The sequence below is a fragment of the Neoarius graeffei genome, chromosome 7 (assembly GCF_027579695.1).
Source record: "Neoarius graeffei isolate fNeoGra1 chromosome 7, fNeoGra1.pri, whole genome shotgun sequence".
Classification (NCBI taxonomy): Eukaryota; Metazoa; Chordata; class Actinopteri; order Siluriformes; family Ariidae; genus Neoarius; species Neoarius graeffei.
The window spans coordinates 59,875,108-59,892,252 of record NC_083575.1 but is presented as its reverse complement, the minus strand read 5'-3'; the positions used below and the strand labels follow the sequence as shown (position 1 = coordinate 59,892,252).

Below are 17,145 nucleotides of genomic sequence, written 5' to 3'. Positions count from 1 at the left end.
GTGTTCTACAGGATACGGTGTGCAGAAAAACATTTCTCAGAACACAACTAGCTCTGGTCTTGTTAGTACAGGAGTGTCTACTTCTACAGGTATTCATAATACTTACTATTTATTGATCATTCTTAGACTAGATGTTTTTCACTTAAAGTACACATACTGTAGATAGATAGATAGATAGATAGATAGATAGATAGATAGATAGATAGATAGATAGACAGACAGACAGACAGACAGACTTTGGACCTGGTGCATGATGAACCTTTTCCTCTATTTAGGTACAACTACACGCTGTGTTAATGATGACTTGCCACGAAAATATATTATACTTGAAAAGGAGAATATTCCTACAAAAAAGGACACAGAAGTCCTCATTCTGTCCAAAGACAGTGGGAAGCAGTTCTCCAGCTGCACATCGTATGGAAAAGGAGGTAAATGTGGGGACTTCAAGGACTTGGGTTTGTATATTCAAAGAGTTATAAAGAATTAATTTAACTGTGCCACTGTAAATTCAGGAAATGAGTACAAGTGTGACTTGATAAATATTTTAATGAATACAATGCTGTATTTTTGCAAAGAGACAAGCACATCAATAATTTGGTTGGCGAGAAGCCAATTTTTCCTCATTTCACCCAGTTGGTATGTTCTTAGGCATAATTGAATGCATCTGCACAGATGTGGGTGGATCAGCACAATAGTGGGAGTAACATCAAAAATCTGCTGACCCACATTGGTCCAAAATTAAACATTACTTCCTTTCAAGACCCTCTCTTACTGGAAATGCAAAGCTAAAATTGTATTTAACTGTAGGCATGAGATTTCAATTCCTATACCATTTTATACAGCCCACTTTTGTTAATATTCACTTTGTATGTCGCCCCACTGGCTTCTTCAGCCCCACTACTAACTAAATACTGAATTATTTTACCTGATACGAATTAGAGCAAGGAATTAGATGTTGCTGCTAAATGTAAATTAAATCACTGAAGAATTGTGAACAAGTCATCATATAATTGACCCTTTAAACTCTCAGGACATGGTTAGGTCCAGACTTAACATTCCTTATTCCATCCATCCATCCATCCATTATCCATAACTGCTTATCCTGTGCAGGGTCGCAGGCAAGCTGGAGCCTATCCCAGCTGACTATGGGTGAGAGGCGGGGTACACCCTGGACAAGTCACCAGACCAGTCGCAGGGCTGACACATAGACACACAACCATTCACACTCACATTCACACCTACGGTCAATTTAGAACCACCAATTAGCCTAACCTGCATGTCTTTGGACTGTGGGGGAAACCGGGGCATGTAGCGAAAACCCACGCAGACACAGGGAGAACATGCAAACTCCACACAGAAAGGCCCCCATCGGCCACTGGGCTTGAACCCAGAACCTTCTTGCTGTGAGGCAACTCCTTATTCCTCTAACACCTATTAGTATTACTGTATTTGCTGAGAAATATGTTGTAAGGTAAATAATAATAATAATAATAATAATAATAATAATAATAATAATGAAGAAGAAGAAAAAGAAGCTTTCACACCAAAATTGTTACTATTATAAAGATATAATCAAATTATATGCCATGTGTTGATTTGATTAGATATTGCCTCGGTGTGTCTAACTACAGGGCGGCATGGTGGTGTAGTGGTTAGCACTGTCGCCTCACAGCAAGAAGGTCCTGGGTTCGAGCCCAGTGGCCGATGAGGGCCTTTCTGTGCGGAGTTTGCATGTTCTCCCCGTGTCCGCGTGGGTTTCCTCCGGGTGCTCCGGTTTCCCCCACAGTCCAAAGACATGCAGGTTAGGTTAACTGGTGACTCTAAATTGACCATAGGTGTGCGTGTGAATGGTTGTCTGTGTCTATGTGTCAGCCCTGTGATGACCTGGCGACTTGTCCAGGGTGTACCCCGCCTTTCGCCCATAGTCAGCTGGGATAGGCTCCAGCTTGCCTGTAACCCTGTACAGGATAAGCGGTTACAGATAATGGATGGATGGATGTCTAACTACATCCCATGATAATGTATTCATCCTAACCCCATCCTCTGTGCCAGCTTTCTGACTGTGCAATACTCACAAAAATGCATAGAATACTTAATAGCACAATGTTATCTTTATCTTTATGCTTGTACCATGATCATGAAAATGGGGGCCTCATGTCAAATGCTATATACTAATGTAATCACTAATGTGGTCACACCGAATGCTTTTCTTTAAAGGGTCTGTTTCGGATGTCTCGCTGAAGAAGGAGACTGTGGCAAGCAGCTACACTGAGACGACTCCTGTCAAATTATGTTCAAGCTCCTACTGTAAGCATTTCATTTCAACCTGTCTAACAGTAATGCCTTTATTTAACTGACATGTTTCCATTTTGAAATATTTTTCAATGATTACAGTTACTGTAAGTCTACTCTTAGACAGTACTGTGAGGAAAGAGTATGCTTGATAAGATGTATTGCATGGTGACATTTAATTTAAAAAATTACATAAAAAAGCAAGTTTTTTCCATTTTTACATTTTAAAGATGGATCTTCATCAGTCCCTACCAAAGATAAGGCCACATATGCAGGTAATGTCTCTCTTCTATGAGTTCTTAATTACTTTTAAAAAAAAAAGGCTGTTATAAAAACACACTAAATTGTATGAGGATGTGTTGCTTGAAAGACTCTTGTATTTTTTTTGTCTGTATCTTGTTAGAGATCTATAAGGAGAAGAATGATGGAAAAGGAGGAGGCGGCTGCTTCGGCTGTGGTCCGAGCTGGTGCTCCTGGTGGAAGTGGCTGCTTGGATTGCTGCTTAGTCTTCTGCTGCTCCTCGGCCTCCTTTCTGGACTCATCGCTCTCTGTATGCTACTTCATTATCACGGAGGCTTTGCCTGTCTTTCATCTTTAGTTCTCCTATGTTAGATTCCTGTCCACAACATTCTCCATATTTGTATTCATAAAATATCACCTGTGATGTTTTCTTAGTATGAGCAGGGTTTTTTTTCTTTGTCAAAACAGTAATGCTCCAGTACTTATCAGAATTGCACTCAATATATTTATTTGTATTTAGAAATTAAGATGACCCAACTAATAATCAGTGCTTCACATTGCTTTTTTTTCCTTTAAAGCGGAGGAGGTGAAGAAACTGAAAGCGCAAGTGGATGCACTTCAAGCCAACAGCGCTCATGCTCAAAGACTGACTGGAAATTACGGGAACACACTGAACCTGGAATCCACTACGGCCCTGCAGAAACAAATACAACTTCTCCTGGAAAATGAGCTGCAGTCTGAGACATTCCGAGGTACCAGAACACACACACACACACACACACACACACACACACACACACACACGTGCGTACACGCACACACATTGGTATCCAAAGTATACACTTTTATGAAGCATCATTTAGTCACATAAAAGTGGCGAGTGTTAAAAAACTAGTGTTTAAAAATTCACGCCAGCTGTGTGACGTAACACCAGAGAAAACCACCCAAAGTCAAAAATAACATCACTCAATAAAAATAACAAATTTATTGAAATAAAAGTCAGCAATATCAATGCTGTTAGAATACCAGTCATACTATCAATTCTTCACTTTACGCAAGGTCAGAACTCCTCTCACAATCATTTGCTGCACTTTGACATTGACTCTCTCTCTCTCTCATTCACTTTCTCACACATCTACACACATTTTGATATGCTCAAAAAATAATCTCAGCATTATCAAAAGATACAATAACACAGAAGGCAGATTACTTAATTTATCCAAGATATGTTGATATTCTGAAAATCAACGTGGCAGAGATTGCATTTTGCAATGAAACTAATTTTTCCAGACCAATGTGTTTGATTGTAATGTCTATCATACACAATTAGCATTCAGTTCCACTAATAAAAACACAAGAAGTAAAAATTTGAAAGAGTTTAACAGGCTTTGGCTCCCCAAAACTCCCAGTTCAGTATCTTGGTCTGGAAGTTGTAGCCTGTCAATTAGAAGAGCTACAACTGAATTTGTAATATTCTCCTGAGAACCAACCCATAGACTTGTGTCCTCTGTAGTTGACATTTGTTTTACGTGCACACCCTCTTACTCTTTCAAGCTATTCACTTGAATCCTGGTGTCTTGTAAAGAGTACATCCTGGGCTTTCCAATGATATACAGTATCATGTGACTAGGAGGGTTGCTGGGGAAATTCCTAGTAAGGAAATCACAACAAAAGAGAAATTGAGATACACATTTTTTTCTTGGTTCCTAGGAGGATATGTACATCCTTAGATGAGTTGAATTTTTGTCATAGATAGGATCAATATTTCTTTAACTATCAATATGACTCTGGGTAAAAGAAGATTATTTTTTTGTTGGAAAATCAAGATGTAGTGGGAACTTGATATGCTTGGTGGACTTAGGGAGTGACTCTCATGGGATCAGAAAGCTTTAAACAGAGGTTAAGCTTCAGGTGTAGTGTATGCTTGACTTTCTATTCTTGGGTTTCACGTGATGTCACATCCGCCTCATTAGTTATTCAAAACTTTAGCTGGTGGTCTACCAAAGCTCAGTTGACAAAGCATTTGTACAAAGAAGGTGCATTGCTCGCATGAAAAATGCCTTACGCTTGCATTATTTTAGGTTGTTCGAATCGATCAAACCATGAAACTGATAAAAGTTTCTTCAGGGTTCCCCATGAACTAATAAAAAAGGGTGAACAAACATGGGATTTCACAAAAAGACGTCGAGAAAGGTGGCTTTTGAACCTCTCACTGAAATCGAAGGGAGCCGAGTCGAAACATGCTTGAGTTTGCAGTGATCACTTCGTGAAAGGTTTGTATCTCCCTCTCAGCTATGTCGTTAGTGTTTTCCAAGTACTTTTCTTGCTATGTGTCATTATTTTACAGTGCTTTTTTAGTCACGAAGCGCTAAAGTCCTCAGCTGTTTCTTTGTTTACTCCTCACAAAGTCCATATGCATGAAGGTTGCGACAAAATTCTTACCCAGCCATACATTTACAATGCACTGTGATCACTTCTCCATCTTGTTTAACTAAGATCCAGGTCTTTAAAGGGGTTTCTGATGATCTTTGTGAATGATTTACCTGAGAGATAAGAGCAAACACAAGTGAGAATCAAGCGAACTGTTGTTTGTTTACACTTCAACTTGCAGCGCTTCGTTGTAAAGATGTGAACAAAAAGCTTAAAAACCCATACTTACACAGGCAAAAACAATACAGGATTCATTCGGCAGTGACTTGATACCGAGGTCCTTTACCCAGCCACATACAAAAAAATTGTAAGCCTCCATACTCTTCCACGTTTTCATCTGTTTTGTGGTGTAGAAGGATGTCTGCAACACCAGATAGTTCAAGATGTCGGGGAACTCAACTGAAGGGTAGTTTTCGAGATCGTATGACAAATCCTTCTTTCCCAGACTGTAGGGGTCGATTCCATTGCACATAACAATTTTCTGAATATATCTAAAGCGAGCAGTGGCTTCTAGGTTACAAGCATACTCTGATAAGTTATCGCTAGTTGTTTGCACTATGGCAGCCATTTTGGTTTGCTTGACCACCAGCTGTTTTACCAGAAGTGAAATCACTAAGAAAAGTCACATGACTGAAACCCAATAATTTAGGAGCTTGAATGAGTGAGATGTGGTCGCTCATAATGCAGGAGCTTTGGAGAGCTAATGGAGTGCAAGTTGAGAGAGGCTGAGATGAACAAGGAAGTGGTTGATGTGAATGAGGGGGTTAGGATCTGTGAAAAGAGTGAGATGTGTGAGGTAGGGGCTGGTATGAATGGGGAGGAGATTATGAAAAGATATGAACAGAAATCTGGAAATATATGAGACATATCCATTATATATTATACAGACACGAGTGTGTTACTGGGAAATACGCCACTCGTATTTTTCATACGAGCTACATCCGGGACATGGATAACTAAATCCATGACATAAATCTCTATATGTCACTTGTGAGGAAATCGATGAATTGTTTTGATAAATTTAGGTACTTTTTGTTTGTGAATGTGTCTATATACCATAATAAAAAGAAAATCACACGTTGGACTGAAGATATGAAGTTTATCTTCTTGTGTTGAAAAACTCACATTTTTCATACAAAATACATTGCGGATCTGAGTGACATATTTCCTGATAGTTCGTTCCAATGACATCACTCCCAGTGTTTTCCCACTGACTGGATGTGTGTTGTCAAAATGGTGAACCAGTTCAAAATTAAAATTATTTTGATTAACTTGCGTTTCTTTTTTGCTTGTTTGTTTTGCTTTTTTGTGGATGTGTCCATATAATATAAAGAACATTACATGCTGGTGCGAAGATATGAAGTTTATCTTCTCATGTTGAAAATATTTTCATTCATTCACTTCACTCACTTGTGATATGATGATTCACCACTCAAAGATAAACGTCATATCTACACGCAACCATGTACGTAATATCCTCTATAAGTAACATATCCATTATAACACTCCTTTCAGGAGTTTGTATGGATCCACACTATCGATAAGAGTAATTGTATCCACATATCATTGCCTGGCATTCCACTGGAGTTTGTTGTGATATAACTCCTTCTCCTTTGATCAAGGCCCTATCATGCAAAAAAGCCTGTCATGTGTAGTCAAGTGATCAATAAGAATTTAGAGGAAGAAGGTGGAACAAGCTAGAAAGAAGGTGGAGTTTTCTCCCATTCTTCTCAACCTTCTCCCAAACTGCCCAAACTTACTTTTTATTTTACTTTTTATTTTACAAACATCTGAATATTTTTTCTAACCATTTCGTGATGATGATGATGATGATGGTGGTGGTGGTGATGATGATGACTGTTGTTGTTGGTGGTGGTGTTAGCGTTAATGTTAGTGTTGTAGCACTTGAGATCGATCTTGGTCTCGAGATCACTTTTTGAAGGTCTCTGTCTCATCTCAGAATTGACCATATTTTTACTTGGTCTTGTCAAGATCACAACTGTGAAGATATCATTAAATTGTCTGTGCATTTTCTGGTTTATTTGTTAACATCATTACTGAAATTGGATGTAAAAATTTCCTGCTTCAAATGCAACCAATAACATGACTCATTGCTAATTGGAAATTTTGTGTTATTTTATAACAGCTGTCACCCCTCCTCCTCCGTTTTCACACTTACTGGTCTGGTCTTGGTCTTGACTCGGCCTCGCCCTGCCTTGGTCTTGGTCTTGACTTGGTCTCAACCCCTCAGAGTCTTGGTCTTGTTTTGGTCTCGATCCACTTTGGTCTTGGTCATGACTTGATTTCAGTTCAAGTGGTTTTGACTACAACACAAGTTGTTGTTGTTGTTGTTGTTGTTGTTGCTGTTGTTGTTGTTGTTGTTGTTGAATATTAATATCATTCAAAGTACTGGTGATAACATTATACAACTTCAAAACAGTGTCATTAGATTAATTTTGATGAACATATATTGAAACCGTTTTGTGAAAGCATGCTACATTCTTGGGCAAAATAAAATATTATATGATACCTTTTTAAATGTGTTTTTAAAATTATATTTACCTCAAACAATGTAAAATCACATGCATAAAAAGTGCCTCATGTAAGAATCTGCATTATTCTCTCTTTTTGTAGCTCAACTTGCTTCCTCAATCAAAGGAGAAAGAGGACTGCCAGGGCCTAAAGGTAAGGCACAGCAGCATGTCTCAATAATCCATCCTGCAGTATAGTTATCTACACTGCATGTGCGCCTCGTACATATGATAAAATTTTTTTTTAGTTTGTCGTTCTCTTGTAAAATCTTTAAATATGATATCATTTGCAGGTGACACTGGAGCTCCAGGATCCAAAGGTCTGTAGAAATGTGGGCTTATTGTAGGCTTCTTCTGTACTGTAACAAATCAGTAGATGAATTCACAGAGATGATTCAAGTGATTCAGTTTTATAGTGTGTGTGCTGACAAGCAGTATGTGCACCATGACTAAAATTATTTAAATGCTTTTCAGGGGACAGTGGTTTCCCAGGGCTACCAGGTAGGAAATGTATTAAAATAGGAATTGTTCAAATTTAATAATTGTTGTCATTTCATAAATGTCTGTCATGGCATCTAATCTGGTCATGCAATATATAGGTTCTCCAGGAACAATGGGACACCCAGGACCTGAAGGACCAAAAGGACAGAAAGGAAGTGCAGGTCTGCTCTCTATGTTCTCAAGAAATAAATCCTACTGGTCATATCATCCCTTGTATTGAATCACTGTACTGACTCTGATATTTAGAAGGTTGATTTAAAGCATTTTACTCTGGACTTTGCAGGTGAACATGGTGCAGAGGGGCCACCAGGACTCAGGGGCCGAGATGGGGCACCAGGACCGCGGGGAGATCCAGGTCCTGCAGGCATTGGAATAAAGGGTGAAAGAGGTCAGATTCCTTGTGTATCAGTAATTTGGGGTGCTTTTATACTTGCATTATTTTTGCAGATCCAAGTCCATTTACACAGAGAGTTTGGTCCAGTTAGAACTGTTTCATGATCTGCTTGTGGAGGAACAAATCTGTTTTCACCTGAAAACAGTGGTTTGGGGTTCACTTTAGTTGAACTCAGGTGTGGATCGCACCTTGTGTAAAAGTCACCCTGGGCAGTGATTAATGCGATTGGTTCGACTCATCATATTTAGAAGAAATGTCGATGTTTCGCAATGGCAGTAAAAGGCTACCTCTTGCCCCAGCTGAGCTCAGACCTGTACAAGGGAACAGATTTGTGTATCCAAAAATAAAAAAGGCTCTTCGAGTAAACATATATTTGTTTGCTGTTTTCTGTTATAGCGCAGTCATTAAGTCTTTTGGCAGTGACACTCTGTTGACTCTTTTGTATTCGAGTGCATTTGGATTTAACAAAATTTAAAGTGAATTGTTTAATTTTTGTTTCTTTCAGGCTCTCCAGGCTCTCCAGGAGCTCATGGCTCTCCTGGTCCAGCTGGTCCATCGGGTCCAAAAGGTTTATTTCAATTTTATATAGCATGGTGGCACACTGATACTTAACTGGCATACGCTTATTCATTATTCATTATACTTATTCTTTTATGGGTTTCCTTATGATATTATAAAATGAATAATATGCTACAGTCAATAAGCATTTGTCTTCATACGCAATATGTCTCAATAAAGTCAAATGGATTTTATTAATTATATGAATAATCACATTTGTTCTTCAGGTTCAGCAGGTGTTAATGGTCTCTTGGGCGCAAGAGGTATATACTGTATATAATTTAAAGCTGTTTCAGTCATCATACTGAGATTTAAAAGAATAAAAATGATGAGCTTTATTTCGGCCTGCTCAGGTGAACCTGGTCCTCAAGGTTTCAGAGGAGAACCAGGCCCTTCAGGACCTAAAGGTAAACTACATGGCTGTGATCTAGTTTTAATTTAAGTTTAATTAGATTGATCAGGTCAATTTAATCAAATAAAATCAATTATATACTGGCCAATTACTGACAGATAAACATAATTTGATTCGTCTTTATTTTCTGCTAGGGGACAGAGGACTTCCTGGATCACAAGGAATTAAGGGTCTGTATATAATCATATTTCTACAATTTGTACAATGTATACAATAACACTGATAATTCAAATTGAATGTCTTTTAATGTATGCATGGATATTTGTTTTATTATAGGTGATCATGGTGAAAAGGGAGATCCTGGTGTACCAGGTGTGTGTTTGTGTCCGAATAGACTGACTTTCAAGAAAATAGTATATTTTCCACTCTGCTTAAAGGAGATACGCAGAACCTTTATTTTTAAATACATTTCTGAGTGGATAGGATCTCCATCCTTGAATCTTGTATGCTGCATAAATGGGAATAAAAAAAAATATATATATATATTTTTTTTTTGAGAGTAAAATCGACCGCAAAGTTGGCATTTGAGCTGCCCCGCTGAGCCAGCCAGCCCTGAGTGCATGACGTCACAGCGGTAACCGGTTTTAAGGCCGAGGCCTTTGACAGCTATAGACCAAAGCCAGACTTGGCAGGTGAGAGTGGTTGCAATGGCCTCTTCATTTGGATTTATTGGAGATTCTTCCGATTCCTCAGATAGTAATACATCTGACTGTGATAGTCCTGAAATTGGAGTGTGTGCACATGCTACTGCTATACACGTAGAACCATATCAGTTCGAACCATCAGAAAGTGAAACCGATAGTAACACGTCGGCCACGGAGGCCCCCACCTTACAAAATAAAGCCAGAGAACAAAGCCGTCTAGAGAATTGGATGGAATTGAACTGACAGTCTCATGTGACTCTCATTAAAACAGGATAGGTCCTATAACTTATGCAACATACGTGTACATGCATGCATTTTCACTGATAAAACGTAAAAGGCTAATTAAATAATCAGATCAACTGAGACAATCACATTCTGAAGCAAATTAAATAATCTTATACTGGTAACTTAAATACACAATACAAGTTACATGTATTAATCTAAATGCAGGTAAACAACGAGTGTTGTTGTGATATAACCAAATGAGAGTCGCATCTTACCCGTCTGTGTTCTCGCTTCTTGAAGGCCGATCTTGTGGCTGATTGTTTTGAAACAATCTGACTTTCAGTTCTTCATTCAGCTCTTTGTTCATTCACTTCTTCCACGTAAAGGTGAGATATTGCTGCTGAGGCAAGCATATCCAACGGAGAAATCTGACGACTGGTCCACGCATTCTCCATTTTCTCCATACTGAGTACTCTGCCATTATTGCTCGGCTCACACTCCGGGACAACTGGTGCAACTGAACTTTCTTTCCTTTTCTTGTAGTTTTCTTTTCCTTTAATTGTTGGTACTGCACCCTCTTTCAATACAGGCCTATAGCCAATGCTCCTCAACAGATCAGAGGTTTCATACGAGTCATCAGTAAAATGTGCCCATGAATTTCTCATAAAACGCATCCAAATCTTTGCAGTTTGAACATTCTTGGGCCATGAATGCAACATAAATCCACCTTCTGTCATGTTGCTGCACCTGCCAGCAACACATCTACGTGGCATGGCGATAAATTAGCTCAAAATGGAAGCTCGAAGTTGCAGTCAGCTCTGTGTTTTAGTATAGCGGAAATGGCGATGAGACCGATAGTCTTCCTGCTGTGACGTCACAGATGTCAAGGTCATTCACTCAGACCGCTACCTATATGAATCATTTTAATCATAAAAATTACTATATTAGATTTATTGTTAACACTTAAAACTATTCCTATGCCATTCTTGAGGTCTCAAGGCATTTATAAACAAAAAGTGAGGCCATGGTTTTGCGTATCTTCTTTGAGCTCATGTGACATTTTTTTCCTCCAGGTTTCCCAGGGGCTCCAGGAAAACAAGGACTCAGTGGTGAGAAAGGAGCCAAAGGATCGACAGGTGAGCAACAGACAAACCATAACTGCACTGCTGTACATGGCAAATTATTTGTCTGTAAATTTATGCCGTTGTTGTGGATTAATCCTACTATACTTTTGCTAAATGTTTGTTTACTCAAGTAAAACCATGTTTATATAGACTCTCAAAGCAGCATGCAGTATTTATTAATATATTTTTACTCTATTAGGGGCTTCAGGTGTAGATGGTGAAAAGGGCCAAAGAGGTGAGTGACATACCAGCAAATTACAATTGAAACAGTCAAACAACAAACTCCATCATATTCATTTTCTTTTATTATAAACTCAAGGTGACCAAGGTCCAATTGGGATGCCAGGAATCAGAGGCCCAGCTGGACCACCTGGTGATACTGGACCTCAAGGTATTACATTACAGAAGTGCACACATTGTCTCTCTCTGTCTTTCACTGTCAATGAGTCTTTATCATTGAATTTTTTTTTTTTTTTTTCATTTAAAATGTGTTGTCTTATTGGGCAGGTCATTTTTGGTGTAACAAAAGCAAACAACTAATAGTAGATATTAGTAGGACCCTTTCACTGAAATTAGCAATTAACATTCAGAATAATTTTGATTTTGGTTTAAATGGTTTCTAAAATCATTCTTTTATTAGGAGCTCCAGGTCTTCAAGGGCCTCCAGGTAATTCAGTGCATTACAATCATTTTTAATTAGCATTTTTGTTTCATGAATATTATCACTTATCATCTTAAAATGTGGATCCAAACTGTTTATGACAGTATTCTCCTTCCTGTAGGCATTGCAGGACTTCCTGGACAACCTGGAGTTAAAGGTTTGTATTGATGCATTTAAACCGATCAGTCATAAAATTAAAAACACTGAGAGGTGAAGTGAATAACATTGATTATCTCATTACAAAGGCACCTGTCAAGGGGTGGGATATATTAGGCAGCAAGAGAACAGTCAGTTTTGAAGTTGAAGTGTTGGAAGCAGGAAAAATGGGCAAGCATAAGGATCTGAGCGACTTTGACAAGGGCCAAATTGTGATGGCTAGATGACTGGGTCTGGGTATCTCTAAAATGGCACACCTTGTGGGGTGTTCATGGTATGTAGTGGTTAGTACCTACCAAAAGTGGTCCAAGGAAGGACAACCAGTGAACTGGCGACAGGGTCATGGGTGTCAAAGGCTCATTGATTTGCATGGGGCACGAAGGCTAGCCCATATGGTCCAATCCCACAGAAGAGCTACTGTAGCACAAACTGCTGAAAAAGTTAATGCTGACACCTTTCTGTTTTAGCCATCCATCCTCCGTAACTGTTTATCCTGTGCAGGGTCGCAGGCAAGCTGAAGCCTATCCCAGCTGACTATGGGCGAGAGGCGGGATACACCCTGACCAAGTCACCAGATCATCGCAGGACTGACACATAGACAAACACTCACATTTACACCTACGGTCAATTTAGAGCCACCAATTAGCCTAACCTGCATGTCTTTGGACTGTGGGGGAAACCGGAGCACCCGGAGGAAACCCACGCAGACACGGGGAGAACATGCAAACTCCACACAGAAAGGCCCTCGCCGGCCACTGGGCTCAAACCCAGGACTTTCTTGCTGTGAGGCGACAGCGCTAACCACTACACCAGCGTGCTGCCCCTGTTTTAGATGACATTAACTTTTTCAGCAGTTTGTGCTGAAACTGTTCTCTTACTGCCTAATATTTGCATAATATCCAAACAAGTGCTATTGTAATGAGATAATCAATGTTATTCACTTCACCTGTTAGTGTTCATAATGTTATGGTTGATCGGTGTATACCTTCATACTACACATGTCTCATTCATCTCATCTCATTATCTCTAGCCGCTTTATCCTTCTACAGGGTCGCAGGCAAGCTGGAGCCTATCCCAGCTGACTACGGGCGAAAGGCGGGGTACACCCTGGACAAGTCGCCAGGTCATCACAGGGCTGACACATAGACACAGACAACCATTCACACTCACATTCACACCTACGGTCAATTTAGGGTCACCAGTTAACTTAACCTGCATGTCTTTGGACTGTGGGGGAAACCGGAGCACCCGGAGGAAACCCACGCGGACACGGGGAGAACATGCAAACTCCGCACAGAAAGGCCCTCGCCGGCCCCGGGGCTCGAACCCGGACCTTCTTGCTGTGAGGCGACAGCGCTAACCACTACACCACCGTGCCGCCCATACTACACATGTAATGAACAAAACAGATTTTATCGTTCTGTCCCTTTTTACATGTTTACGCTATCACAAATTGTGCACTGCATTTGTATGTCACATTTGTGCTTCACTTACTTGTTTCAAACGATGTCATGGGTGTCCTAAATCTTAAAATGGTTTACAGGTGAACGTGGTGAATCTGGCAGAGTTATCAATGCAGGTAAAGCCTTAACCTTATTCTGTCATATGCTTGATTTATATTTTTATACATTTAAGACTGATTCTACAATTTACATAATTTCAATCTGCAGCAGGCTCCAACTCTGTGGCCATTCCTGGACCACCAGGGTCACCTGGACCACCTGGACCTGCTGGACCTCCAGGATTGTCAGGTGGGCCACAGAACACACTTTCTCTCTGCTGGATTCTAATATTTATTTACAGTACATTATGTGATTCAAAACCATTCATTAATTGCATTAATCCAATATTTTCCATGACTATAGGCCCTATCGGTCCTGCTGGAATTCCTGGCCAGTCAGGTAAATCACCGTTTTCTGGATTAGTATCTAGTACAGAAGTTGGTTTGTAATGTTTACAGCCATATATAGGGGATATGAGTAGTTTCAAATTAGAGTTTACATTTTTCTGCCCTGAAATTAGTGCCATCTTTAGCAGGAGCAAAACTGCTCAGCTTTGCCCCTTTTCCTTAACAGGCAAGGGTACATGTGGAATAAATGTAATTGTATTTCATTTTGTTTTCTTTCATTTTCTTTCATTATTATTTTATCTATTTCATTTCACTGTATTTCAATACATTTTACTACTTTAAAGACAGTGGTACACCTACATACCCATCCATATATCCCTGCAAAACCTTACCTACACAAAAAGAGAGTAAGAAGTAAGACATTATGGTAGAAAATGGTTCTTCTCACATCCTTCAGTGTACCGTGTATCACCTGCCTACAACAGGGACGGATTCAGACCAATGCAATTGATCCACATACATCAGTCAGAAATATGTGCATCACTTGGGATCGTTCATGGGATGTTTGTTTACTTTACCGCCAGCCGGCTACATGAGCTATAGCCACGCTCAACCAACAGACCAATGGTTCAGGATCTGACCACCTCTGGCAAGCGGTGATGCTTACCTGACCTAATTTCCTGTATTCCCCCGATGCTTTGTATACCATGACCTGAGACAAAGAATCTTGGTCAAACCAATAAAATGCTTCAGAAAGAGGTCATTCTACCACTAGCTTGATCATGCAACAACAGCAGAACAATCAGTGACAATGAAAACATCCATCCATCCATTATCTGTAGCCGCTTATCCTGGCCTATAGGGTCGCAGACAAGCTGGAGCCTATCCCAGCTGACTATGGGCGAGAGGCGGAGTACACTGTGGACAAGTCGCCAGGTTATTGCAGGGCTGACACACATAGACAACCATTCATACTCACACCTACGGTCAATTTAGAACCACCAGTTAGCCTAACCTGCATATCTTTGGACTGTGGGAGAAACCGGAACACCCGGAGGAAACCCACGCAGACATGGGGAGAACATGCAAACTCCACACCGAAAGGCCCTCGTCAGCCGCTGGGTTCAAACCCAGGAACTTCTTGCCGTGAGGCGACAGTGCTAACCACTACATCACTGTGCCGCCCAGCAATGAAAACAATGAAATTAGAATTTGAAACAAGGGAAACTTAGAACATTTTTCATCAAGAAAGACAAGAAACAGTAAGCTACAGTGGTGCTTGAAAGTTTGTGAACCCTTTAGAATTTTCTATATTTCTGCATAAATATGACCTAAAACATCATCAGATTTTCACACAAGTCCTAAAAGTAGATTAGATTAGATTAGATTAGATTAGATTAGATTAGATTAGATTAGATTAGATTAGATTAGATTAGATTAGATAAAACTTTATTGATCCCTTTGGGTGGGTTCCCTCAGGGAAATTAAGATTCCAGCAGCATCATTACAGATAAACAGAGAAAAGAAATAGAGAAAACTTCTTGATAAATTTAAATAAATTAAGTATTTACATATACAAATATATAAAAAGAATAAGATATGGGGAAGAGGGGAAGGGGGAAGGTGGGGAGAAGGGGGGCGGCGGTAGGAGAGATATTGTACTTTATATTGCACATTGTCCAGTATTGCTTATTGTTAGGCTAGGCTACTACTGCTCCTTCCCGTCCTCTGTTCTCCTGTTACCCCCCCCCCCCCCCCCCCCCCCCAGAGAGGAGTTGTACAGTCTGATGGCGTGAGGGACAAAGGAGTTTTTGAGTCTGTTTGTCCTGCACTTGGGAAGGAGCATTCTGTCACTGAACAGGCTCCTCTGGTTGCTGATGACGGTGTGCAGAGGGTGACTGGCATCTTCCATGATGTTCAATAGTTTGTCCATAGACCTCTTCTCTGCCACCATCACCAGAGAGTCCAGCTTCATGCCGACCACAGAGCCGGCCCGCCTGATCAGTTTGTCCAGCCTGGATGTGTCCTTTTTGGATGTGCTGCCCCCCCACCACACCACAGTGTAAAACAGGACACTGGCGACCACAGACTGATAGAACATCCACAGGAGTTTCCTGCAGATGTTAAAGGACTGCAGCATCCTAAGGAAGTATAGCCTGCTGTGTCCCTTCCTGTATAAGTGTTTGGTGTTGCAAGTCCAGTCCAGCTTGCTGTCCAGCTGCAGCCCGAGGTACTTGTAGGAATCCACAGCCTCCACCTTGACTCCCTCGATCAGAACTGGTCATGACCTTGGTCTGGACCTCCCAAAGTCAATGACCAGCTCCTTGGTCTTCGAGGTGTTGAGCTGCAGATGGTTCCTGTTGCACCACACAGCAAAGTCCCTCACCAGGCTCCTATACTCCTCTCTGTCGTCACTGATACACCCAACGATGGCTGTGTCATCAGCAAACTTCTGAATGTGACACAGCTCTGAGTTGTAGCAGAAGTCCACGGTGTACAGGGTGAAGAGAAGAGGGGCCAGTACCGTGCCCTGGGGTGCTCTGGTGCTGCTAATCACAGTGTCAGACGTGATGTCCTTCAGCCTGACGTACTGCAGCCTGTCAGTGAGGTAGCTGGAGATCCAGGTGACCAGGCAGGGGTCCACTCGCATCCTGTTCAGTTTGTCGTGAAGCAGTAGGGGCTGGATGGTGTTGAAGGCACTCGAGAATTCCAAGAAGAGGATCCTCACTGTGCCATTTCCCTTATCCAGATGCGAGTGGGCCCGGTGTAGCAGGTAGAGGATGGCGTCTTCCACACCGACACCTGCCCGGTACACAAACTGCAGACAGTCCTGGGCATGTTGTACCTGGGGACTGAGGAGGCTAAGGAAGAGCCGCTCCAATGTCTTCATCAGATGTGAAGTGAGTGCCACCGGTTGGAAGTCGTTCAGCTTGCTGGGCCAATTCTTTTTGGGAACTGGAACGATACATGATGTCTTCCAGAGGGTGGGCACTCTCCCCAGCTGCAGGCTAAGGTTGAAGATGCGTTGGAGTGGTTCACCCAGTTCAGCAGCACAGGTCTTCAGTAGTCGGGGACACACCTTGTCCGGGCCTGCTGCTTTCCTGGGGTGAAGCTTCCTCAGTTGACCT

At 41.0% G+C, this 17,145-nt stretch overlaps 1 protein-coding gene across 1 annotated transcript in view; it reads left to right on the top strand.

The window, feature by feature from the left end:
* col17a1b (collagen, type XVII, alpha 1b) overlaps positions 1 to 17,145 on the top strand; it is a 40,736-nt gene that overhangs the window by 11,438 nt on the left and 12,153 nt on the right. The window contains exons 12-35 of the mRNA XM_060926124.1: positions 12 to 89; positions 276 to 428; positions 2,218 to 2,307; positions 2,523 to 2,567; positions 2,696 to 2,842; positions 3,111 to 3,284; positions 7,597 to 7,647; positions 7,787 to 7,813; positions 7,968 to 7,994; positions 8,093 to 8,155; positions 8,278 to 8,382; positions 8,894 to 8,956; positions 9,174 to 9,209; positions 9,300 to 9,353; positions 9,493 to 9,528; positions 9,635 to 9,670; positions 11,301 to 11,363; positions 11,551 to 11,586; positions 11,671 to 11,742; positions 11,992 to 12,018; positions 12,134 to 12,169; positions 13,712 to 13,747; positions 13,839 to 13,919; positions 14,034 to 14,069. Coding sequence (XP_060782107.1) covers positions 12 to 89; positions 276 to 428; positions 2,218 to 2,307; positions 2,523 to 2,567; positions 2,696 to 2,842; positions 3,111 to 3,284; positions 7,597 to 7,647; positions 7,787 to 7,813; positions 7,968 to 7,994; positions 8,093 to 8,155; positions 8,278 to 8,382; positions 8,894 to 8,956; positions 9,174 to 9,209; positions 9,300 to 9,353; positions 9,493 to 9,528; positions 9,635 to 9,670; positions 11,301 to 11,363; positions 11,551 to 11,586; positions 11,671 to 11,742; positions 11,992 to 12,018; positions 12,134 to 12,169; positions 13,712 to 13,747; positions 13,839 to 13,919; positions 14,034 to 14,069 — 1,572 coding nt within the window. The remainder of the gene's footprint in view (positions 1 to 11; positions 90 to 275; positions 429 to 2,217; positions 2,308 to 2,522; positions 2,568 to 2,695; positions 2,843 to 3,110; positions 3,285 to 7,596; positions 7,648 to 7,786; positions 7,814 to 7,967; positions 7,995 to 8,092; positions 8,156 to 8,277; positions 8,383 to 8,893; positions 8,957 to 9,173; positions 9,210 to 9,299; positions 9,354 to 9,492; positions 9,529 to 9,634; positions 9,671 to 11,300; positions 11,364 to 11,550; positions 11,587 to 11,670; positions 11,743 to 11,991; positions 12,019 to 12,133; positions 12,170 to 13,711; positions 13,748 to 13,838; positions 13,920 to 14,033; positions 14,070 to 17,145) is intronic.